Genomic DNA, 26446 nt, shown 5'->3' with positions numbered 1-26446 from the left:
GTACAATAACATGTGTGATTGTTATTGTACGTAGTTTTAACTTTGAGTCTTGTTAAAACGTTTTTTTTTTCTGTCTTCGGACGTGTTGGTAGTATCAGAACCAAGCCTTGGCCGAGTGACAGTTACGATTCAGTTGGAGCTCTAGTCTGTCTGCCGGTGTACTGCATGAGGGGTAACAGATGGGTTGCATGGGTCTCATGAGTACCCATATTTTTGTGATATTGGGTAACATATGGGTTGCCCAGTATCTGACGGCATACTGCATGAGAGGTAACATATGAGTACTTGGGTCTCATTAGTACCCGTATTATAAATGTAATTTGGGTAAACAAATAGGTTGCTCAATCTCTCATGAGCACATATATTTTCAGATATTATTGGACATCCAGATGGGTCGTCTTGTGTCTTATGAGTGCATTTATATTTAAATGTTATATGTATTTTCTTTTGTATACGATGTGTGGTATATTATTGGTTTACTCATACGAGTTGCAAAACTTACCGGATTTGTGTTTACAATCCCGGTGCACCTATTCGATGGTGTAGGGGATAGTTTTGCAGGTGTGGATTAGCATAATTTGAGGACTACTCTAAAGATTTTCGAAGTTTATTATTTCTATTTGTGGTGAGGATTGAGAGGATTTTACATTTCCATTTGTTATAATACTTGAATTATAAACTGGTTTTGTAATAATCAAATCGACTGAGACGTACTATGAACTCAGTTACGATACACTGCAACTATAAGATGATTTCAATATATTTGAGATTATTTTAGAGTTTTTCATAGCTTCGATTTTGAGTTTATCACTTGGAATTTCGGGGTTGTGACACTGAGCTTCACTATAAAAAAGTTGGCGTCCCATGGACAAGAAGCTTATTCAGTTGGAGCAACTGTTGTTGAGCAGACAGTCGGTTCTATTAAAACTGTATGCAATCTTGTCAGCAGAATATTGTCCCTTAGGTTTCCTTCTTTTGTAGACATAAATGAGATTGGCTTTGCCTTATGCAGGTTGCATCATTTACGGGGGAGAAGCAAGCTATAACTAAGTACAAAAACTCCTTAACCAAAGCTTACAAGTCTGGTGTGGAAGAGGGTTTGGCATCAGGATTGGGTCTTGGTACGGCTGTGTTAATTTTTTTCAGCAGTTATGCTTTGGCTGTATGGTATGGTGGAAAAATGATACTTGAACAAGGATATAAAGCAGGAGATGTCATGAATGTGATTTTTGCTGTATTGACCGGCTCTTTGTAAGTTTCATTTATCATTCTAGTACTTGGAAATGTTCATATATATGCTCTAGATTTAAATTCCCTTCACCCAAATTTTGTGTATGCCATTTTAAAGATCAATGTATAACAACATTATGTTACTATATATTTTCAGCTCTCTTGGGCAGGCATCTCCGTGCGTGAGTGCATTTTCTGCTGGACAAGCTGCATCATATAAGATGTTTGAGACAATCAACAGAAAGCCAGATATAGATGCTTATGACATTAGTGGGATGAAATCAGAAGACATACGTGGAGACATAGAACTTAGGGATGTTTATTTTAGTTATCCTGCAAGACCGGATGAAACAATATTCCGTGGATTCTCACTCTCAATATCTAGTGGTGCAACTGTTGCTTTGGTTGGACAAAGTGGAAGTGGAAAGTCAACTGTAATAAGTTTGATTGAGAGATTTTATGATCCACAAGCTGGTGAAGTTCTTATTGATGGCAATAATCTCAAAGATTTCCAGCTAAAATTGATCAGACAGAAAATAGGTCTTGTAATCCAGGAACCTGTTTTGTTTACTTGCAGCATTAGAGATAATATTGGCTATGGGAAGGATAATGCAACTACTGAAGAGATAAGGGCTGCTGTTGAGCTGGCCAATGCTGCTAAGTTCATAGACAAGCTACCTCAGGTCAAATTGAATTGCACTCCCTATATTGGAAACATACCAAATATTTAGCATGATTCTCTAGTCTTTCTGTTCCTTTCCTTTATGATTGATAGTAATTTTATTTTTGGGGTATAGGGACTAGAGACGGTTGGTGAGCATGGAACTCAGTTATCTGGGGGCCAAAAACAGAGAGTTGCTATAGCCAGAGCGATTTTTAAAAACCCAAAAATTCTGCTTCTGGATGAAGCAACAAGTGCTCTTGATGCAGAATCTGAGAGGGTTGTGCAAGAGGCATTGGACAGGATTACAGTTAGCCGGACAACTGTCATTGTAGCGCACCGCTTTAGCTCAATTAGGAATGCTGATACGATTGCTGTAATAAATCGAGGAAAAATTGTTGAACAAGGTAATGGATCTGTACATTATCATGGCTGTCCATTTTTTGGTCTCTATGCTCCTTAATCACCATTTTCTTAATATTGCCTGGCGCTAGTTACTCATGGTAATCATATCATCATAAGCACTGATTCCTTTCAACTTAGCAGGAACACATACTGAACTTGTTAAGGTTCCTGATGGAGCTTATATCCAGCTTATAAGGTTGCAACACATTAGTATTGTGTCAGAACAGAATTCTCAACATGTTCCAGAAATTAGGCCAGTATCAAACTTTCGAAGAGACACCAAGAGTCCAAGACATTCTCCTTTACATTCCATAAGTCGGGCATCATCTGGAAATAAAGTCCCCTCTCATTCTCAATGTCACCCGGTGGGCCTTCTTTGATAGGTGTTCTTGAAATAGCACCGACTGAACCTCACATACCAGCTGAATCATCAGAAAAGCATCCAGAAGTCTCACTTAGCCGCCTAGCTTACCTGAACAAGACAGAAATTCCAGTGCTACTTCTAGGTACTATAGCTGCAGCAATCTGTGGTGTAACTTTACCTATATTAGGGGTGCACCCCTAATCCAGTGTAATCAAGAGCTTCTTTGATCCACCTCATCAGCTCCAAAAGAACTCCAAGTTTTGGTCATTAATTTTTGTTGTTATTGGAGCTGTGTCTTTCTTGGCACATCCAATGAGAGCATACTTTTTTGCTGTGCCGGGGTGCAAGCTAGTAAAACGAGTCAGATCACTGTGCTTTGAGAAGATTGTTTTTATGGAAGCAAGTTGGTTTGATGAAGCTGATCACTCGAGTGGTGTAGTTGGTGCAAGGCTGTCAGGAAATGCAGCTTCACTACGAGGGCTGGTTGGTGATGCTCTCAGTTTAGCTGTTATGAATGCATCAACCACAATTGCTGGCTTGGTCATTGCATTTGTGGCAAACTGGCAACTTGCTTTTATTATCCTTGTTATGCTGCCTCTACTAGGAATAAGTGGTTATATTCAAATTGAGGTCATCAAAGGATTAAGCGCAAATGCAAAGGTATTGTTCTGAATTTTATGTCATGTATTATATGAATTGTTCTCACAAATGACATGAGTAATACTTTATACATGACCAATCTTCTATTCGCTGATAAAGTAAATGTTGCAGAAAATGTACGAAGATGCAAGCCAAGTAGCCACTGATGCTGTGGGCAGTATTGCTTCCTTTTGCGCTGAGGAAAAGATTATTAAGTTGTACAAGACAAAATGTGAAGGTCCTATCAAGGCAGGGATAAGGCAAGGTCTGTGGAATAGGCTTTGGGCTATCATTCTTCTTGCTCTTTTCTGTATATGGATGCAGCTTCTATGCCGGGGCTCGACTTGTTGGAGCAGGCAAGACAACTTTCCAGAATGTTTTTCAGGTATTTGTTTCTGCCATGTATCCATGGACATTTCTTGAGAATAAGTTCACCCCATGCATGCAAGTCCATTAATATTTTTTTTTCTTCTGAATTGCAGGTTTTCTTTGCTCTCACTATGACAGGTGTGGCACTGGCCCAACAAGGTTCCATGGCCCCTGATGCTAGCAAAGGAAAGAGCTCTCTTGCTTCCATATATGCAATTCTTGACCTGAAATCAAAAATAGATGCTAGTGATAACTCTGGAACAACTGTAGACAATTTGAAGGGAGAAATTGAATTTCGCCATGTTAGTTTCAAGTATCCAAATAGACCCAATGTACCAATCTTCGTGGACCTGTTCTTGACCATTCACTATGGAAAGGTAACTCTAGAGTATACTGTACCTATATATCCAAGTATATAATTTTCTTTAACCTACTCTCAAGGCATCATAGAAATATTAAACTTACCAATCTGAGCTACATTATTCAGACAGTCGCTCTGGTTGGAGAAAGTGGAAGTGGGAAATCAACAGTGATCTCATTGCTGCAGAGATTCTACGATCCTGATTCAGGTTACATTACATTAGATGGTACCAAATTGCAAACATTACAGCTGAAGTGGTGGAGGCTGCAAATGGGACTAGTGAGCCAGGAGCCTCTACTTTTTAATGACACTATCCGAGCCAATATTGCATATGGAAAAGAAGGGAGTGCAACCGAGGCTGAAATTATAGCTGCAGCAGAAATGGCAAATGCTCACAAGTTCATTAGTAGTTTACAACAGGTAGGTGTTGAGTTAACAATTTGTAATACAAATAAAGGATCTATAAATTTAGACATGGCATAGTGGCATACTATATGTTGAAACATGTTGTGATGCCAAACTATGCAGGGCTATGATACAATAGTGGGAGAGCGAGGTGTCCAACTATCTGGTGGACAGAAGCAAAGGGTAGCTATTGCAAGAGCTATAATAAAGGCGCCAAGGATATTACTACTAGATGAAGCCACCAGTGCTCTTGATGCTGAATCTGAACGAGTTGTTCAAGATGCACTGGACCGAGTTATGGTGGATCGAACTACAGTGGTGGTTGCGCATAGGCTATCCACGATTTAGGGTTCTCATTAAATAGCAGTAGTGAAAAATGGAATCCTTGCAGAGAAAGGAAAGCATGAGACCTTGATCCATATCAAGGGTGGAACTTATGCTTCTTTGGTTGCACTACACGGAAAATCCTCATCATCTTAGAGAGCTTTTGTAATAACCCGATTTTTCGGGACAAGTTAATAGACTCATTCTAAGTTTTAAGTTTTCGAAAATATTAAATTGTGTTCGTTCCGTGTTGTGACGTCGGAAATCGAAAACGAAAACGAAAACGTTATCGGAACGTTTAATTCGAAAAACGTTACGTTTCCGAACGTATATATATATCGATTTTTATTCCGTCACTCGGTCGCGAAAACTTCCTTCACGAAAGTTGTAGAGCTCATCGATACGAGTTCGTGGATATGTGACGCATTCTAATCGGACGAAGTATGTAAAAGTTATTAACGTTAGAAGTTGTTTCTGATTTTAGAATTTGGTATAAATAGAACATTTTAAGGATTAGGGTTTCCATTTCTGGAAACCCTTCACCCGCCCCCTTCATTTTCTCTCTCCCCCTTCGCGATCTCTCCCCGAGCTCTCTCACCCTCTGAAAACTCCCCACCGGCGATCTCGCCATCCAGCCCGCCGTGACGAACACCGCCCCTCCCAATCGCGTCGCACTGCTCTTCTCTACAAACCCCGAGGTCGACGCACCTCCTCGCACCGTCGTCAACCTCCACGCTCCAACCCGAGGCCGTAAGCTTCATCGCCAATGAGCACCACTTCGGCGACGCGAGGGCTCAGCACCACGATGCCTATCCTCGCCCTTGGAGCCTCTGCAATCGACTTAGGGGCAAAACCCCACGATTCAAGTCCTCCCCGAGAAAATCGAAGCACCACCGGCAATCCGACCTCTTCCGGCGCCAAATCGGAGTCCTTAGCTTCGAGAAAGGTAAGAATCGATGTGATTGATGAATTTGTTGTGAGACTTTGATTGTTTTGGGTTGATTTGGGGGAGATCGGGGGGGAAGAAGAAATGAGAGGTTACCGCCGCTCTAAGCGGCGCGTGGGAGTGCGTGGGGGCAGTGAGTGGCGGCGTGAGGCCATGGGGATGAGAAGGGGAAAGAATGGGAGAATTTTGGGGCGGCGGTGGCGTGCAACGCGCCGGCCTTAGGCTCGGCGCGTGTGCCCCACGCGCTACCACAGTGAGTGGCGGCCTGCCGGAGGTGGCGCGTGTACCCCACGCGCCGCCACGTGCGGCGGCACGTGAACAGTGATTCCGAGAAGGGTATTTTGGTAATTTACTTAAGTACGGTAAATGTAAATGTAAATTTTATTTATGTACGGTAAATGTAAATATAAATTACTTTCAGTAAATGTAAAAAGTAATTTGTAAAAGGGTAATTTAGTAAATTTTATTTACATTTAAACATTACGTATACGTACAGAAATACGTATATAGTATTTATACGGACAGAAATACGTATATAGTATTTATACGTACAGAAATACGCATATAGTATTTATACGTACAGAAATACGTATTAATTGTACATTTGTACAGTAACCGTGAATAGTAACAGTGAACAGTAACTTCGTAAAACCGAAAATTGCTGAACAGTAACCGATTATTACTGTTTCGGCATTTAAAGGTTTACGAAACGATTCTAAATTCTTTTCTTATCTTTTCAAGGTGATCGTTAAATCGAGGAAATGAATTATCTTCGGGAATTGTGGAATTACGCACAAGTCAATAAGGTGAGTAAAATCTCACATATTTACGAATCTACCCTCGCGGTGATTCAAGATTTTGCAAGAGTATTTAATAATGAATTACAACATGTATACAATTTAGTGGATTACATATATACTGTATAACGGTAATAAGTACATATATATATAGTTCATTATATTATATACTGTTATTAATTCATTAGAAATGATTATTTCGATCGGAAGTTTGTGTATTGAGCATGTGTGGTGAAATATGACATGTATAAGATATAGTGGACTATATATGTGTTGTATAAATGGTAAATAAGTACGAATATATATAGTTTGCTATATAATATACTGTTATGATTTTATTGTGATTATATTGAGCATGTGATTTGAATTGTACAGTATGATGTGAGATTATTATACGTGATTTTTAACATTGAGATTGTTAAAATGTGAATTGTCTTCGGACCTGATTTTTGGTACAATATGATGTGAGATTATTGTACGTGTTTGGCAAGTCGAAACCTAGCCTTTGGCCGGGCGAAAGTTACGATACAGTTAGAGCTCTAGTCTGTCTGCCATAGTACTGCATGTGAGGTAACGGGTGGTTATCTGCTCATGGGTACTCAGATTGTTTTGGATGTTGGGTAGCGGGTGGCTATCCAATATCGGCGGTGTATTACGAGAGGGGTAACAGATGTGTACCAGCGTTCTTGCTACCCGTATTATAAATGCATTTGGGTAACCAGAAGGGTTACTTAATTTTCTCATGAGCGTTTCATTTCATATTCCTTTGGGACAACCAGATGGGCTGTCCATTGACTCATGAGGGCATTTATATTTGTTGATTTGTGATTTTTCGTATATTTTGATATGCGAATTATATTTTGATTTTACTCATACGAGCTATAAGCTTACCGGGTTTGTGTTTACAATCCCGGTGCACCAATTCGATGGTGTAGGGGATAATTCCGCAGGTGCTGATTAGTGGAGATTGAGTGACGACTCCGGAGGCTCGAAGTCGTTCGTATCCTGCTTGTGGTGAGGTTTTCTAGCAAGGATTTGTGTGTGAGAATTGTTGTGGTTTTATTTGTGAGTTTTGTGAGAGATTGTGAGGATTATTACATTCCATCTTATGTAATGTTAAATTATAAATTTGGGTTGTAATAATTGGTTTTCTGAGTGGTATTGAGAACTCAGTGATGATCCGCTGTACACTTAAATGATTTCGATTTCATTGAGATTATTTTGTGTTTAACGACTTTAGAATTTTGAGTTTTTAAGCTCGAAATTTTAGGGTCGTTACAGCTTTGGCCAGTTTGTAAATCAGATATAATAATGTTGTGTACCATTGCATAACTAATGTTTTTTTTTCTTTTTTTGGTCGACTCACATTCTCAATGTTTATACTAATATGTCGTGGGATACAATGTCACCTTGGTGATGAGCAGGCCACACGCTTTCACAAAAAGTAATTGTCTAAAACCAAATGCAATGAATGGAGGTGCACATGATATATACTATTATGTGGCTCTCTGAATTTTCCTGTAGCTCTTCATCAGATCGCCAACTAGGAAGCTCTTGTAAGTAGTAAAAGAACTCAACAAACAGAATTAAGTCCAAAGTTCAAGAACGTCCGTGGACACTAATATGTTTATTCTTATAAACATGAACGGCTAAAGGCTAGATAAAAAGGATGGAGACGAACTATGAAGGAGAAATGCACTAAAACTTACATAAGAGCTATCTCCTTTGGAAATTTAATCTTCCTATGAAATAGGCAAAGAGAAAAGCAAACGCAATTGGGAAGGTAATTAGAGCAATAGCCACAAGGGGTAGAAGATCCTGATGAAAACCATAATAATCTTTTAGAAAAGAGGCAACTGTTTTATGCTCTCCAAAAATTAATATCTCTTTGTCCATGTCTCCATACTGTGAAGTCAGGAGGCCATTTAGTGACCAAGATGTAGGACAGATCCAGTAGCACCAAACCCACCACTTCGGAATTTTCTGCACATAAAATGATCCCAGGAAAATGGTGTTAGTTCAATTGAGAAGAGTTTGAATCATCCCTTCCAAAAAAAAAAAAAACAGAATTAGAATCAAATATACCGGTCCAGGCATGAGGAAGCCAGAGAAAAGATTCAATAGGGTGTATATTGCAGTGGCCAATATCGAAGCAACTTCCATGTTTGAGCTCAAAGAGACTAGAAACATCCCAAGGTATACAAAGTATAGAAATGTACAGAAGGTTGCATAGAAATACCAAAAAACCTTTGAAGCAGTCCAATAGTAGCCTATGGTAGGATATGTAATGACCACATACAAAACTGCTTGCAACATTGTATAAGGTATTTCCATAGCCACCTACAACATTTATCAACATATAAGGTTATAATACCGAAGTACTAACAACAATTATGGCAGTAATGTACAAGATTACTGAACCTGAGCAAAGGAGTAAGCCTTTGGTGAGTACATCCCAGCAAATCTTTCACGGTACAAAACGGTGCGCTCAGTAGCCACATAGGGAAGGACTGTTGAACAATTGTTTATTCCCAGGAATATTACAGCAATGTACATGGACCCAAGTATGGTTAACAAATCCTGCTCATTATTACTTCAGGAAGAAGCAAAACAATAAGGGCTTTAGAACTTTAATTTTTATTAGAAAAAAAAACAAAAAACAAATGTTTTAGAGGAGAAAAGGGTCTTACATTTCCTTCCCCTTCTGCCAGAAGATTGCGCCAAACAACACTGAGGCAACAATCATGAACATGAAACGTGCTAAATTATATTCAGGACTTCTCCAATAGGATAAGTGCTGTTTCCATAAGCATGACTTAAACTGCACCCAGATATTTTGTGGAAATTGAGTGGAAAAGTGCAAAGCTCTTGAACCTGGCTTTGGGTCACTTATCTGCCTCACCAACTCAAGTGTGTCTCTACAAGTAAAAACATAATTTGAATGCCAAATAAATTAAACTTCTAAATTGAATATATGATGATCATGTTTAGTCTCAAGTCTTAACAGAAGTTGGTGTTTGTTAAGTGTACTTGACCACTTGGGTACTTACCTATATTTATTAGATTCTTTATAAATATTCGCAAAATCTAACCCAAGTTCTGCTTCTACTGAAGTGGAAGTAACTTCTAACATCCATGTTGCTGGGTTATAGTTATCTTTGATCTTTGGTACACCAGGAATACTCTGTCCAGAAAAAAATAGTACTTATGGACATAAGGAGCCATTTAAAGAGTGGGAGAAGAATGTAGTGCTAGAAGCCTAGAATTAAAAACTTGCCTCAAAATATTCGATGAGTTTACTTGAATTATGACCCAGACTTCCAGAATAGATTATTTGCCCTCCAGTTTTCATCAGAATTAACTGCAAGAGATCAATGTGTCTTCTTTAGTGACAGGCTCTTCATCATTTCATCTTACCATTTTTAACAGAAGGAACTCCTTGGACTATATTATTACCTCATCAAAAGCCTCAAAGATATCAATGCTTGGTTGGTGGATTGTGCAAATAGTTGTTCTTCCTGTGGCAACAACATTCTTCACAGCACGCATGACGATTGCAGCTGCTCTGGCATCTAGTCCTGATGTAGGTTCATCCATAAATATTATTGATGGATTGGAAACAAGCTCCACTGCAATTGTTAGCCTTTTGCGCTGTTCGGTTGACAGGCCACTTTGGCCAGGAATGCCAACTAAAGAATCTCTTATATCCTCCAACTCAATTGTTTCAATAACTTCTTCTACAAAATTCTGCATGATTATAATCAAATATTATAAGCATGACAAATTTCAACTTTGGCCATTTTATTGGTTGCATAGAAGGAAATTCACAATGATAATATTTTTGGTTATTGAGACAGTATCTTACAGCTTTTGTTTCTGCATCAATTTCGGGTGGCAACCTCAACCAAGCTGAAAACATGACAGACTCTCCTACTGTGATGTGTGGAGAATGTATATCAAATTGTTCACAGTAACCTGATATTCTAGAAAATGTCTTCTGGACTTTGGGATAACCTCCTATTCTTATATCTCCTTCAATAGTACCTCCGGTCTTCCTTCCTGAAAGAACATCCATGAGAGTTGTCTTCCCAGCCCCACTGACGCCCATCAATGCTGTAAGAACTCCTGGTCTAAAGGCTCCTGTTATATCTTTAAGCAGCTGAAGTTTTTTCTGATCGTGCCTTTTCATTTCCTTTGCAAAAGGCATGAAGTAAACTAATTATTTTCCACAATGAAGCCAATCAATGATCATTAATATGTAATTAAAATTAAGTATGATGTATTACCGGTGGGATATCAACACTGTACTGCACATCCTTAAAATAGATTGTCAGTGGCTCAAATGGCAGAACCATCTTCCCTGTATTACAGAACAAGATATTCAATAGTCCAGTAACAAGAATTGCGTAGTTCAGTGTTTGAATATAAGAAATGAATTTTCAATTTGCACAATGTTCACTATCAATCTTAATCTCACAAAACATACCTGTTACTTGAATAGTTTGGGAAAAATCAGCTGGAGTTGATACATTTTCTGACTTTGCGCCGGTCTTTTTCCAAGAAACTTGTCCTCTGAGTTGATATAATTTTTTTTCTGAAATAATAGCCCGAGACATCTTTGGAGCTGTATTCAGGTAGAACTCAGAGGTAAACAAACTGTAGTGTATCATAACATGTCAAAACTAAATCATCTGTAAATTCACTTACATAAGTAGGTCAAGGCTATAACAAATCCAAGATCAAAAATTGCTGTAAACCCAAACAAAGCCGCTACTGATATCCAGTAGAAGTAGCTATCAAAGTTCAAACCATGCCTGGTTAGAATTTCATTTCCCAAGGTTGTATTTCCCATTGAAACCTTAAGAAATAGTGAAGTTCAGCTGTTAGCACCCATTTTCTGACATGAAAAATGAGTGACTATATCATCTTGAATTCTTGAGTGAGTTTTACCTTTTGCCATCGAGGAGCAAGGAATTCATTCAGACTTGTAGCTATTTCCCCATACGTCATAGGAGAACACCAGAATCCCCACTTCAACCAAACAGGCATTGCAGCTGCAAACTCCAACCTTAGTAATTTTGAGTTGTTGTTATAGAACAGAACCAGATGAAAGAAATGCACTTACGTGGTGGCACGATGAAGCCTCCAAATACAAACATTAGTACTAATATTAAAGTTCCAAAAGTTGTTGCAACAACCATGGATCTGAAAATTACTGCAATCAAACGACACATGGATGTTGATGCTTGATGCAGCGCAAACAGCACGAGAATCTGGCAGAAGAACCTACAATCCATTTGGTGAAAAACAATGCTTTATTGTTCCTTGCTATAGAAATAACTGTTCTGTTTTCATTACAGACTGCTCTTACCTTTGTATTTCTGGGCTATATCCAACACCATAGTAAGTTATAACTGTCCACAATGCCGCATCACTTAGTGAAAATGGGATCTTCAGGAGAGAGGCTGGAATTGAATAGGACCATGCTGGATAAAGGAAGAATGCTCTTTGCTTATCAACCACAGGTAGTCTAGTGATAGTCAAAGAGAGCTCTGCAACTCCATTGGTCATAAGTCTCACAAGTGTGTAGAATAATGCACCCATAAAATAATTTGCACTTGTCAAATCCACATTCATCTGAGTACGTATGAATACTGTTGTTGTCAAAAGTGCAGTGATCACAAGCTGTCGAAAAATGGAAGTAAAATCATGCAAGTGATCAGAAATCAAGAACTCCAGAAGCACTTCACCAAAAATATACACCAGTAAATTACACACCTGCACTGTTTTGAATACATAGACAAAGGAATTTCGTTTCATAAGAAGCAGCTCTCTACCCATGCAAGCTTTGAACAATTCCCATTTTCTCACTGAGTGGGTGCTGAATGATAAAGCCTTATCTTGGCCTTGTGATTTCTCATATGGTTTTGTGAACTCATCACTTAACTTCTTTCCCAAGTAACTTGCTCTATAAAGCTGAGAAAATTCATCGACTGAAACATAATTGTAGGCAATGTTGTCATGCTTCCAGTATTGTGCCTGATCCTTCTTTGAGATTACCTGTAAAATTTAGAAGGGTGAATGAATGTTTTTCATTCTTTTTGCTTAGACATAAAGTATTGACCAGAAAGAAAGATTCAGCATATGTTCTGTTCTGGCACCTCCTGAAGAAAATCTGCAGCACCCTTTCTTGGTGGACACTTAAATCCACATTCTTCAAAAAACTGAAGTGAATGACTCCGTGGACCATGAAAAATTATCTTCCCCTCTGCCATTAGTATCACATCATCAAATAAATCGAATGTCTCGGGTGCTGGTTGTAGTAGTGACACCAATGCCGTTGTATCTGTAATATGCACTAACTGCTGTAGATATGTGACTATCTGAAAAGTCGTAGAGCTGTCTAAGCCGGTCGATATTTCATCCATAAAGAGTGCTTTGTTGGGACCGACAATCATCTCCCCTGAAAAATGAAGAGAATAGTCAAGTTTGAGATTAAAGTTCATAGGAAGTAATGAAAATTATCAAATTCTGAACTACCTGTTGTCAGCCTTTTCTTCTGTCCACCCGAAATTCCTCTTTGTAATGCATCACCAACCATTGTATCACCGCAGATATCTAGTCCTAGCATCTAAAAGAACACAATACTCTAATTAATTTGCACACCAAATTGGGTAGGATACGACACATCGCACTTCATGTACAACAGTCCAACACTAATCCAATATCTAGTATAAAACTTTACCTTCAAAACATAGTCAGTTTGGAGGTTTTTCTTTTGTCCTTCAACTGAGATTGCCTGCCAGTATTCTATATGTTACATTTTAAGTATCTAACAGCACTATGAGTTTATCATTGGAAATGCTGTTCAATTTTATGGTTACCTTCATGTAGGTGTCAATATCTGGATCAGGAACAATTCCTGCTTCTTTCTCTCTTCTGCTAACCTCTAGTATTGTATCTGCATGACCAAATAAAACTCAAACTTCACATGTCGATGATGAGAGTGAAGAAAAAAACCCAAAACAAATTCAAAGCAGATAAGCAAACGTACCAGCTCTGCTTCCAACACCTTGACAGCGGGCTGAGAACTCAATTGTTTCCCTCACGGTCATCTCAGGTACGTGAAGGTCGTGTTGGCTTATGTATGCTGAAGTTTTCTGAGGAACAAACTCATCTAGCTTGTAACCATTGTATGAAATCTCCCCTGAGACCTGAGGCAAGCAAAAAGTCTTTAGATTTTTATGACATTTATCTACTGTTACTGCAGTCGAGCTTTTGTACATGTCTCAAAATGCATGTCACCTTAAGGGATTTATCCAGCTTTCCAGCAAGTGCCAACAAGAAGGTGGTTTTGCCACACCCTGGGGGACCTAGAAGGAGAGTAAGCCTGCATTTATGAGCGAAAGGCTCTCTGTTACTTGAAATTTGGCTCCAACTAGTTTTATTTGCAGAAATTAGTTCACTTGGTTCAATCAAAATCAATTGCTGGTTAACTATTCTATGATTTCTCTGCTTTATAAAGATGTGTGTACTCTTCCATTAGTGAAGCTAGGTTAGTCTGTCTCTTGTTTTAACTGTTTGACCTGAGTTTGGTATATCATATCATATATGTCGACACAATAATAGTATAACTACTAAAATAAACCAACTGTATACAAGATTACAAGGTATCTAGTATATTTAGCATGCATACATAAGCAGGTACCTTGAAGGTTTGATGATGCCACTGACATCTGTTAATATGCTAATTTTTGCATCTTGAGACTTGCACCAGATTACATCTCGAAAAACCTTCATCAAATCATTAGGAAAAAATGTCAAGACTCTGAGCAAAAGGTTCTGTGATGAACGCTTGACACTGAACAAGAGCAAGACAACTTATGCATTAGACTGAAATTGAGGGATGCTTACTGATAACGAGCTAAGAAGAGAGTTCCACAACGTTGGGAGCGGCTTTCCTTGTACTACTTCACACTTGGCTTCCACAGACAAATTATTGTACCTCACCTCCACAGTTGGCAATTTTACATTCACTCTACAAGAAATTAGATTCTTTTGGCACTCAGGAATTGAACTAAACATGGCCTTAATGTGAATTTAAAGTAATATCTACCTGTCTATCCTGTCTCTCATTTTCTTTAACAGCCTCAGGTTATCATGCTCAATGTGCTTTATGATCTTCTCAATGAAGAGATGCCTCTCATCTGCAACCAACTTGGTAACATCAACCACCTTCTTCCCTGCTGACTCTTTGCCGCTGCTTTTTCTATTTTCGCTATCACCAACGTCGAAAAGTGAGGTCCTTAGCCTTCTGAATGTAGGCAGCCTCTCAATGGCAGCCCACTGCAGCCGAATTTCCTCATCCTCCTCTTTTATTGAGTCTGAACAAGCACCAAAGCTCGAAGCTTGGTGTCGAAAAGATGAGTCCACGTCTCTGGCAACTTGTGTAAGCTCCATCGGAATGGAATTTTGGTTGTGATCGAAGCACTCCTGCAGTTAAACCAGCTGTAAGGCCTTACTCGTATATATATAGCTCCTAAAAAGGAGAAACAGTACTTATTATCCCAAAAAGAAGAAGAAAGACTTGGGAGTTGACTGTCACCTTCATGGCTTCATGGATATTTCCAGACTTTGGTGCACTACTTTAATGCTGTAAGTGGATTAGTTGAAATAGTATAACTCCTACAAGGACTAGCTACAGGTTTTGGGAGTAACACATCACCAGAGAATTGTTGTTACAAACTTGGAGGTTAAGAAATTTATTTCAGTACGTACTTATACTACTGTTACTACAGATATTTATCGGTTTAATACAATAATTTTTGGTCAATCATTAACTGCTATCATGCTATGTTATAGAATAGAACGATTTAAACTGAAAACCTGAAATATATACATGCAGTGTGGATTTATGTTACCTGAATACTGGAAGATGATCAAGAATTCAAGATTATGTACAATTGGTATAAAGAAAACCATGAAACATGCATCCAAGCATATATTTTCATTCAAAAACGTATACCAACAATGTATATCAATTGAATTTTTCAAATACGTAAAGAGATAGAATACATTTATCGATCAGTCGCTATTTTTCTTCATCAGAACATACCTTTATTTTATCAGATCGAGAAAGATCATTGTGCCCTACTTAGTGCAGGAATGGGTAACAAAGTGATTGTTAAATCCATTATTGCTTTCTGCGTCAGAAGGAAGAGGTCTGAATGCTTCATATGCTTTGAACCCTTAACGATCAGCGTTCATATACTGTTGTCCTATTGGGAATCTCCAGCAATGAAAGACGATGACCTTGTTTTGGTCATGAATGTTCAAGTCAACTTGGAGATTCTCTGTTATGGTTTTGCCTATTTCATTTGAGAGAGACCTGTGAACTTATTATTCACATTTTTTAAAGCATAGAATCGAAAAGGGACATTCAAAAATCAAAACCACATATATATTCCTATATTGTCAACAAAAGAAAAAAATTGCCTAAATTATTTCCTTGAGTATGAAGATAAAAGTAGAAGTCCTCTCACGATTAGGTTTCTCGAGATGAAGAAAGAAGCATTGGAATGTATTATTGAGTTATTTGACTTATTTCATGTGTCGAGATCGTACTATGGGGCGAAGGACTGAAATATCCATAATTTCTTTGATTTTTCCGAGAAAATTTCTATTTTTCTGCATATGGATACATTTGTTACATACCAAACATTTTTCAATAGAAATGTTCGAAATTTCCCAATATATCTCGAAACTTTCGAAATTTCCTGATATTTTCATAATATCGCCACGAAAATCACTTGTTAGAAGAATCGAACCTCTGATTTATCTTTTTGCTAACACAAAGTTATAATTAACTTTACTACATCAACTTATTGTTATATATGACTCTTTTATTATATATTGCATTACATATCTCAACATTCAACTAAAATTAAAATAAACTGAACTAGTTGTTAAGGGGAATCGAACCCCTTTGGTATAGGAGGAAGCAATGATGGACATTACTCTTATGGGGGGAATTCAACATGTCTTATCCACCATATTTATTCTCTAATGAGATGCAATCAACTGAAAACATATGGATACAATCTGATGCACAATCTTCACAAAGCTATGGTTATGGACAAAGTCGAGAAATACTTGTTCTAAATGGGAACTACCAATACCACAACCCACAGTCAATCACCCGCGACCCCTATGATTGGCATATAAGTCAATATATGCAAAATTAGAAATGGGATGTATCATTTAATGACTATTATTCACAATATACTCAGAATTTTACTTAAAGACATGATGAAGATAGTGAAAATTTTATACCTTCTAAATCCTTTATGTGGTTCTAAATCACTCATATCATTTCATGTTTAATGTATCATATGTAAATAAGGCGTGATGAGCTAGTCTCCCTTGGGTAAATATTAAGTAGATTTTTAATAATGCTCAACAATTATTTCACCTCAAATTACTATAACTCACTATAAACTAATAGTTATATAATAATTTCTTATATAGTAGATAATTGATCAAATAAACATTTCTCAAAGTTTCATTCAAAATTTCTATGTTTTTATATAAATTTCCATCAATTTACTTAATTATTTTTTAAAATTAAAACTTCCATTGAAATTTCCAATTTTCGAATCTTCAATATCCCTCCCACTAAAATGTGCAGCGTGCAAATGTGCAATAATTGTCGCTCTGATTCACTTACATGTATTATTGTTTACCATCGTGTTCCACGTTTCTTTGGGGATCATCGGACCCAACGTAGTGTTGTGAATGTAAACTCACACCAAATGAGTGATCTCATTATTTGTAATCAACTTCAAGGGGTAATTTTGTACTCAACTTCATTTCTATTATCATTTCTCATTTCTTCAGACCAGCGGATTGACTCATTCTCTCTAGAGCACGTTTACTCCACTATAGATCATCAACATTGTTCTAGTAAACTCATACCATTTTGAGCACGAATAGAAGAACATCATTTTAATTTCCATTTTCCAAAAAGAAAATAAAAATAACATCATTTTTAGCTTGACCCAGAAGATTTCAACTCTCTAAAAACATTGAATATAATGAGTTGCGGCTTGTACAAGAAACCACGAGTCCAAGCCTATGAAATGTACGTTGATTCGTTCAAACAGTGTAGTGCATGCGTAAAGGATTTTTATACATTAAAAAAATGGATTTGATATGTGTAAGTGGGTGTTTTTGAATTTGGTGCGACTAGGCTCAAAACTAATCGAGGAACAATTCAAGATTGACCTTGTCGTGATGAACTTGACTATAACAGCAGCAAATTGACCCTGTCGTGACAAGTTTGACTGTAACAGCAGCAAATCAAACTCACAATGATGAAACTTATAAGAGGCATGGTAAGGGAGCTGGGTGCTTGTGATTTCAGTAGAGATGGGATTACATGATTTGGGTGAGGATTAAGGCAAGGTGGGTGATAGTTTGGGTGTGAGAGATAACGCATGCTCTCTTGATTGAAACTGCTAGGTTTTCTGAGTTTGGATGAGATGATCTACAACAACAGCTACCTGTCACGGACCTAGTCATTCGGTTTCCACACTTGGTCCATGCGGCGCTCCATTCCCATGGAGCCAGCCTTATCCAACGGGGCAATACACTGGTTTCGCCCTGACTTGGGCTCATCAAGGGATCGGATCCAAACCCCTACTTGTGTGTAGGGCGGCCAACTCGCCTATTTGACGTTAAGTCCTCGACCAGCAACAAGCTCTCTGAATTTAACCGGGTCGGTATGCCTGAACCCCTCGGAAGGAGCAGCCATATATCTCCCACACATTGAATCTTAGAGCAAATCCCACATATGCTTGATGTTCTTTTAACCAGTGACGCCCACGATCGACACTCCCAAAATAGGGACGTGACATACCGCCCTCTTTATAGTGGAGCTAGGAGAGGGAGGAGAGCCTCAAGAACCGCTGGTTTCTGGAATTCTCCTTCATCTCGTCGAAGGGAGAGACGGGTACAGGGGCGGCGGTGACACAGCGGTAGGCCGGTGTTGTTCAGGCCTTGGTTTTCTGGGTTCCTTAAATCACACTTTAAGAGTGAGAGGGTTGAAAAATGGAGAGATCTTTGCGCGTGATTGCTTCTTCCGGATTCTCTGGTGCTACCAGAATTACTCAAGCACCAGTCCCAGCTGCAAAAGAAATGAACGTGTTTTTCATAATGGGGAAGAAGTGGCTGATTGGATATAGGTCATGGGTCATGGGTCATGGGCCATGGGCCATGTGATGGGTTTTTGGGTCAGAAATGGGTTTGGGCCTCGTTGGGTGAAGATCTTTTTCTCTACTCGCCCAATGTCGAATATAAAGCAACATAATGCATGAATTTTGGTTCCCAAGCCCAAAATTTGTTTATGTGCTCCATTTCGATGATGGACATCACAAGCTCTGTTACCTTCCATACCACGACTCTCGTGTAAGCCCCGAACGTAGCTTGGGTCTACGTAAATCGCGTGTGGATTGCATGTAAAAAGCGTGTCGCCGCAACAAATTACGGTTATGAATTGGATGAATCTTCTTCTTTTGGGCCATCTTGGGCCGAAAAAGCCCAATATATTACTCTAAGCTCAATGATTCACAAGCGCAAAGAAACGTGGAAATTTGGGTATCAACAATATGCTATGCCATATGTTATATTTTTCATTGAATGCATGCATGATTGATGCATTCTCTAATCTTATCTTATGATTTGCATTTGGGTCTTTTCCTAACAAGAAAAGGTTTATTAAACTCCAAATCAAATTGCTTTTAGGAATTTATGGCATTGAAACCAGATGCCCTTATGTTGGTAAACTCTCGGAGCCATATCAGGTAGCTAGCAAATACTAGGAAACAAGACAGCCGCGTCGGTAAAGTTCTTCACGCATAACAGATTTACAGTCATGGCAAATATATATACCAGCAAATATGAGTCAAATAAGAGATTCAATATGTGAATTGTACTTGACCTTTTTTCTTCTTCTTTTTTTTTTTGAAATTATCATCATAAGAGGCCAAACTGCCCGAGGGCATTTGCACTCAAAACACTAATTAATCCATCAAATTTCTAGCTAGAAGCCTAGAACCTTCCAATATAAACGCAAAAAAATGATGATATAGAAATGGCAATTTTTATGTAATCAAGTTCCGACAGTGTTTCTGTCGATGTCCTTGACCTTGACCTCCATGAGACTCATCCATTTTACAATAACCCGTTGAGCATTGTTCCATAAAATAAAATAAAATAAAAACTCGTTGAGCATTATCATTTCAGCAACGGAGGAGCAGCCACCAATGGAGATGTGGAACAGTTGATTGATTTTCCTCATCATGTGCTGATGACCCCGGAGGCACAATTCTAACCGTTATAAATCTGCTAACTTGTGACCCTAACGTAATCAACAGTTCAACACGAATCCAAAATCAAGTCATTCCAGCTGCAGGACGTACGGAATCGCATGATTTTTTAAGAAACAGAGAACTTGTTGTTATCGGCGGCGCGAATGACGAGAGTGATTTATCTTTTTGTAGATTATATATAGGGAATCTCTGTGTATGATAGGAATATATCAATACAATTCAACTTGGCATCAGAGCTACTTTTTTCTTCTCCTTCATCGTGCTCTTTTTTTTCTGTTTTTTTTTTCTCTTTTTTTCGCCGGTTGACGCCGCTGCCCCGCCGCTCCGGTCTGAGCCCCACCTACAGCCTTCATAGCTGGTCATGGTCAAATTGGTATGGTTTTCAATATTTCTAACTCTGTTAGTTTTGATACATGGATTATTGATTCTGGTGCATCTGATCATATGACTTATGACAAATCTTATTTTACCGTATTGTCCCCTCCACCAGTACCCTACGTTACTAATACTAATGGTGAGGCATTCCCCGTGTTAGGAAAATGGTTCGTTCGTATTACTCCCACAATAAAGCTTCACAATGTGCTTTATGTACCTGCTTTGTCTCATCATTTGATATATGTTCCATAATTGAACAATAACGCTAAGCGTTCTGTGACCTTTTTTCATATGTATGTGATATTTCAGGATCTTATCACCGGAGGGTTAATTGGTCGGGAGTATCTGAGGGGCCGGTTGTTTCATCAGGATTTGACATATGTCGGGGAAAAACCAGGGGGACAATCTCAGACCGCTTTACTCTCCACTTTTGGCAATCTAAGTGAAATTTGGTTATGGCATCGTCGCTTTGGGCATCCATCTTTTAGTGTTATGAAAAATTACACCGCTCTACTTATTCCTCTAGTACTTCTACTAAAAGTATTCTTCCTTTTGAATTAATTCATTCTGATATTTGGGGACCCTCCAAAGAGTCTACTGTGTTAGGAATGCGGTATTATGTGTCATTTATTGATGATTGCACACATCTTTCATGGATTTTTCTTCTTAAAACTAAAGATGAGGTTTTTCCAGCTTTTCGCGCCTTCTATACCTCTATCCAAACATAATATAATGCCACTATTAGAGTTCTTCGTTCTGATAATGGGGGGAATATGTGAATCGTGTCTTTCAGGAGTTCTTTGCCACACACGGAATTGTTCATCAAACAACATGTCCTTACACACCTGAGCAAAATGGAGTTTCTGAAAGGAAAAATCGTCATTTACTTGATATGGTTCGGTGTATTTTTTTTAGTGTTCATATGCCTAAATACATTTGGGGTGATGTTGTTATCACTTCCGCCCACCTCATTAATCGTCTTCCCTCTCGTGTCCTTCAGGGGAAAGTTCCCTATGAGGTGCTTGCATCTTATGTCTCATTACCCTCTTTTCATAATCTTCATGGCCGTGTTTTCAGTTGTGTTGCTTTCGTTTCATCTTCCACAACATCAGAGGTCTAAGTTGGATGCCCGGACAGTTCAATGTGTGTTTGTTGGATACGGTGGACATCAGAAAGGCTACTGGTCTATCATCTACCTACCCGGAAATACTATGTCACTATGGATGTTACCTTTTTTAGGACATGAGCTATTTTACCTCTTCTGATACTACTCTTCAGGATGAGAATTCATATTTTGAAGAGCTATATCATGGAGAGGGGAGACAAGTGAGCCAGTAGATATGGTGACATGTTCCGTTGAGATTACTAATGTGTCAGCTACACATGCAGCACCGGATGATTCCGGTGTAGTCATTCAGGTACTAAAAGATGATAACACAATTGCCCCTAATGTCTCCCTTACTATTGTTTATACACCTGACCAATACTCTCATGGTATAGAAGATCACTCATCTGAGGGTTAGTCATTCTATTGGGGCTAATAGTAGACAATATGTATTGCCAAATAGGTCTACTCGGGGTCAGCCAACAAAAAAATACGAACCTACCCTTCAGGCTAAAGCTAAGTATCATGTGGCAAATTTTATATCTACCAAAAGATTATCTAAGTCATATGAGTCATTTGTGAATCAAATATCTATTGTATCAGCACCTAACAAAGTGCATGATGCATTAGGAGATCCAAAATGAAGAAAAGCAATGGAGGAAGAGATGGAAGTTTTACAAAAGAACAATACTTGGGAGCTTGTATCTCCACCACATGGCAAGAAGGTTGTGCGATGTCGTTGGGTGTTTACAGTGAAGCATAATCCAGATGGGTCAGTAAGCCAGTATAAAGCACGCCTAGTAGCAAAGGGGTTCACCCAGACATATGACATAGACTATGATGAGATATTTGCACATGTTGCAAAGATAAACACTATTCGGGTATTGCTCTCTTTTGTTGCTAGTTTAAACTGGTCACTTAGGCAGTTTGATGTTAAGAATGCATTCATTCATGGAGAACTAACAGAGGAAGTATACATGGATCTTCCGCCTGGATATGTGGCCGCTTCTCCAAGTAACTTTGTATGCAGATTGAGAAAGTCTTTGTATGGTCTTAAACAGTCATCTCGTGCTTGGTTTGGAAGATACTCATAATTCATGAGTAAAATTGGCTACAGACAGAGTAACTCAGACCACACGTTATTTCTCAAACATCAACAAGGGAAGTTAACAACCCTAATTATATATGTTGATGATATGGTAGTTACTGGTAATGATATTGTTGATATGGATAGATTACAGAAACAGTTAGCCACAGAGTTTGAGATAAAAGATCTAGGTACACTCAAGTACTTCTTAGGAATTGAAGTAGCCCGGGAAGTGATGGTATCTATCTGTGTCAGAGGAAGTACATCCTTGATCTAGTAACAGAGACATGTCTGTTGGATTGCACTCCCATTGATACTCCTATTGAGCAGAACCATCGGTTAGCAGAGTATCTGATCAAGTGCCTACTGAAAAACCTCGTTATTAGAGGCTAATTGGACGCCTAATTTATTTATCACATACCAGACCAGATGTTGCATATGCAGTAAGTGTAGTAAGTCAGTTCATGCATAATCTCAGTGTGGACCACATGGATGCTGTCGTAAGGATTTTGAGGTATTTGAAGTCAGCTCCAAGGAGAGGAGTAATGTTCTCTAATCACAATAATACCCTTGAGGTTTGTAACTTCACAGATGCAGACTGGGTTGGAAATATTACAGATCGGAGATCCACATCAGGATACTTTACCTTTGTTGGGGGTAATCTTGTTACAGGGAAGAGTAAGAAATAAAATGTGGTAACTCGATTTAGTGCTGAAACAGAATACAGAGACATGGCTCAGGGAGTGTGCGAATTGTTATAGCTTAGAAATTTACTACAAGATTTGGATATTAAGCCTAAGTGTGTTATGCAGCTGTACTGTGACAACAAGACAGCTATTGATATCTCACAGAATCATGTGCAACATGATCGTACAAAACATGTGGAGGTTGATTGTCAATTTATAAAAGAGAAGATAGACGCGAAGATCATTAGTTTTCCTTTTGTTTCTACAAAAGAACAACTTGCCGATATGCTCACAAAAGGAGTGTTTAAAAAAGCCTTTTATGATTCACTTAGCAAGTTTGACATGGTTAATATGTATATGCTAACTTGAGGGAGAGTGTCGGCGTAAATCACATGAGTGATTTATCTTTTTGTAGATTATATATATGGCATCTCCGTGTATGATAGGAATATATCAATACAATTCAACTGTTGCAAGCTTAAGAAGAATCGTAATTAACTTTTGAAGATGAAGACGACATGGGTGGTGTGGTGGTGGAAACACTACAAATACTGGAAGAAATGAGAAGGTTAGATATCGAATGGAATACATACAGGAGGAGCTAGAGAGGGATGCATTGGTTGCTTTGAGCAATGGTAAAGATGAAACCTTGATGAAAGAGAAATGGTGTAATATAAGGAGGGATCGGAGTTCTTGAATTCGAAGCTAAGCTAATAAAATTATCAGTCAAAGAGAATGGCATAGTTGTTGGTCTGAGTCGGACGATAACAGAAACTCTGCCCTGTACGTCTCACCCTGGTAAAAAGTAAAAACCAGGTGCTGCAGGTTTGACCAAAGAATGGAATAGGAAAAGTAAAGAAGGGGCGGGCATGGGTGAAAATAAAAGTATTTGCCGCCTCTCTTTGTTTCAGGTCCTTATTGCTTACTCAACCCATCTATATAACTCTTGTAACTCTTCGTTCTCTATCATGGAAATCCGTCACAATGTAGCCTCCTAAAATTGCTTTCTTGCACATTTCCTACAACAAATTTTGAATCCTCTCCCTATGATGCTGAAATGGTAATGGTATGATTATAAAAGAAATTATCAATCTTAAGTGCGTATAACTATATATATAATAGTCAAACTGAATATTCTAAACCTAGCAACTCTCTCTCCCTAGCGTCGCTAGGGTTGAAGATTTGTCCAAACCTCCAAAGGTGGATCAACACTTCTCTTTTCCTTAATCTGTCATTGGTTCCCGATTGTCTCTTTAGATGGCTGGGTTCTTTGAATTCAAAGTCTTCCTTCGACTCTTTTGTTTTGCCCTTGATCATCCTAATCTACTATAGTTCTTGGCATTACCAGTATGTCTTACGTTGCTAATCCTCTTCTCTACTGTTCTCGGCTATGGTGTTATTGACATGGACATCTTCTTGATCTGGGATCAGATCTGGTGATTGCTCATGGATTCTTTCAAAGGTTCGTGCTTGTGGTGGGGGTTGAATAATTCTATTCACCCTATAGGTGATTGTACCTCTCAGAAGGAGGTGGTATCGACTCGATCTGGCTTCCCCTCTGGTGTCAAATTCGCAGACTTGTTCGATGGCGGGCAGTTTAGTTTTGTGTTGGTGCATGTCAAGGCGGTGCGGCTTGTAACGTCAATGATGTTTGTGGTGTTTGTCACGGCGGCGGTTGCAGCGCGTCCTTTACGTGGCGGTGTAGCTGATTTGGTGAATTTGGGCTAGTTGGTGGCCGATGACACTGATCCAAGTTTAGATTAGGCCAGCTGGGCTCCAATTTTGGCTTTAGACAAGTTTGGGTTTGGAAGGATTACAAGCTATTTTCGGATAGCTTGTGCTAAGAGCTGTTGGAATCATTGGCGACGGGCTCGCTTTCGGGTTTCCAGATTTTACGGGAGTGACATGATGGCTCAGTTGTTCTCAGTTCTATCCCTTCTTCTCTTATTGCCGTAAGGAGAATGGATGTTTTGGTTTTTCTTTTGAGGAACCAGTCACAACACTTAAGGGACGTGGTTGTACTCTTTAATTTTCTTCTACGTCTTACTAAATATTGAATCTTTGTGTTATAAATTGTACCGAAAAGGTGGGTGCATTTTTTCCCCTATAAGTCTAGGTTTTTAGGTTTGGAATGTCATAGAGATAGCTCTTATTGTCGGTCCGATTAAGACGTGTTATTTTTTTGCTACTTATTGAATAAAATTTTACATGACTTCGTACCTAAAATAAAAACCTGAAATGGTTGTTTGCTTTACTGTTGCTCTTTACCTCTGATCTCGTCACTACTTAAGAGGAGTAGCTGGCTATGCTTTCACAAATGTCACACAAGCTATTAAAAGTAGTAGAAGGTTCAGGCATGCAGTTTTGGTATTAAAAAAAAGACAAAAAAAGATGCTGAAACAGATTTTATCATATTCAATTCTCAACATTCAAAGATAAAACCTATAGATACAGTGAAAATAAGATTTACTGAATAAAGCATATTTCTCTTTTGTTGATTTCTTAGTAATACAACCACTAGAAGATTCTACAATGTGCGCTTCTAAACACTAATAGCTATGTTATTTTGCATGGAACTAATTGTTGTCTTTGTTGGAGATGAGAGATCTCACATCTAAGAAGTGACAAAGAAAATAAAGCTTATAAGTGGGTGGATAATAACCAATTGTACAGAGGCCTTTTGTGATTAAAACCCAACATCTGTGAGGTGTCTAAGTTAGGACAATATCGGTACAGTTGGTCAACGGGCCACGCTTGTCACTGTTTAACATGGTATCAGAGCGGGTCTCTCTCCAGTCGCGCTTTCAATCTGTCGTGGACCCGAGTTGGGTGCCACTTTGTCATGGGCCCGAGATGGGTGTCATTATCATGCCATCGGAGAGTTTCCGATTAGATGGTCACCAAATGTCGTTGGTTACTGGACCTTAGTTTATTTCGTCCCAGTATGTGGGATGTTAATATGTCACGTGCAGACCTAAAAATTAGGTTGCACGTGAGAGGCGTGTTGGAGAGGAGATATCTCACATCTAAGAAGTGACAAAGAAAATAAAGATTATAAGTGGGTGGATAATAACCAATTGTACCGAAACCTTTTGTGATTAAAACCCAACACCTGTAAGGTGGCTAAGTTTGGACAATATCGATACAGTTGGTCCACGGACCACGCTTGTCGATGTTTATCAGTCTTAACACTCTCCTAAAAAAGCCCCAATTTTCCATCATTCGTATTGCTTTTTGGTTTCTCTCATGTAACATTGGTTCGAATCCATTGGCTATATAAGATATAAAGAGAGATAAATGAGGA

The 26446-nt window shown here is 38.7% G+C and overlaps 1 protein-coding gene and 1 pseudogene across 1 annotated transcript; one reads left to right on the top strand and one right to left on the bottom strand.

The window, feature by feature from the left end:
* The first annotated feature begins 232 nt into the window (after positions 1-232).
* Positions 233-4916, top strand: LOC126792320 (ABC transporter B family member 21-like; annotated as a pseudogene).
* A 3057-nt stretch (positions 4917-7973) lies between these two features.
* Positions 7974-15167, bottom strand: LOC126792952 (pleiotropic drug resistance protein 3-like). Its single transcript, XM_050519476.1, has 25 exons — positions 15107-15167; positions 14618-14994; positions 14416-14539; positions 14210-14295; positions 13807-13891; positions 13556-13715; positions 13386-13462; positions 13247-13300; positions 13042-13132; positions 12663-12964; positions 12280-12561; positions 11873-12186; positions 11627-11787; positions 11452-11555; positions 11209-11359; positions 10988-11125; positions 10788-10861; positions 10367-10693; positions 9958-10248; positions 9779-9862; positions 9552-9685; positions 9192-9419; positions 8923-9094; positions 8587-8841; positions 7974-8484 (listed from the first exon to the last, which is right to left on the bottom strand). Exons 1-25 carry the CDS (start codon positions 15110-15112, stop codon positions 8218-8220), a joined length of 4344 nt encoding a protein of 1447 aa, XP_050375433.1. The 5' UTR covers positions 15113-15167; the 3' UTR covers positions 7974-8217.
* Between the last annotated feature and the right edge of the window lie 11279 nt (positions 15168-26446).

The sequence above is a fragment of the Argentina anserina genome, chromosome 4 (genome assembly GCF_933775445.1).
Source record: "Argentina anserina chromosome 4, drPotAnse1.1, whole genome shotgun sequence".
NCBI lineage: Eukaryota > Viridiplantae > Streptophyta > Magnoliopsida > Rosales > Rosaceae > Argentina > Argentina anserina.
The sequence above is the reverse complement of the archived record's forward strand: the minus strand, read 5'-3'. Positions and strand labels throughout refer to the sequence as shown.

Bases quoted from the DNA above. Each gene is read 5' to 3' on its own strand.
- LOC126792952 (XM_050519476.1), bottom strand. The intron at 11,788-11,872 runs GTAAGAGCAGTC...AATGGATTGTAG, and splicing joins TATAGCCCAGAAATACAAAG to GTTCTTCTGCCAGATTCTCG. The intron at 11,126-11,208 runs GTAAGTGAATTT...ACCTGAATACAG, and splicing joins TATAGCCTTGACCTACTTAT to CTCCAAAGATGTCTCGGGCT.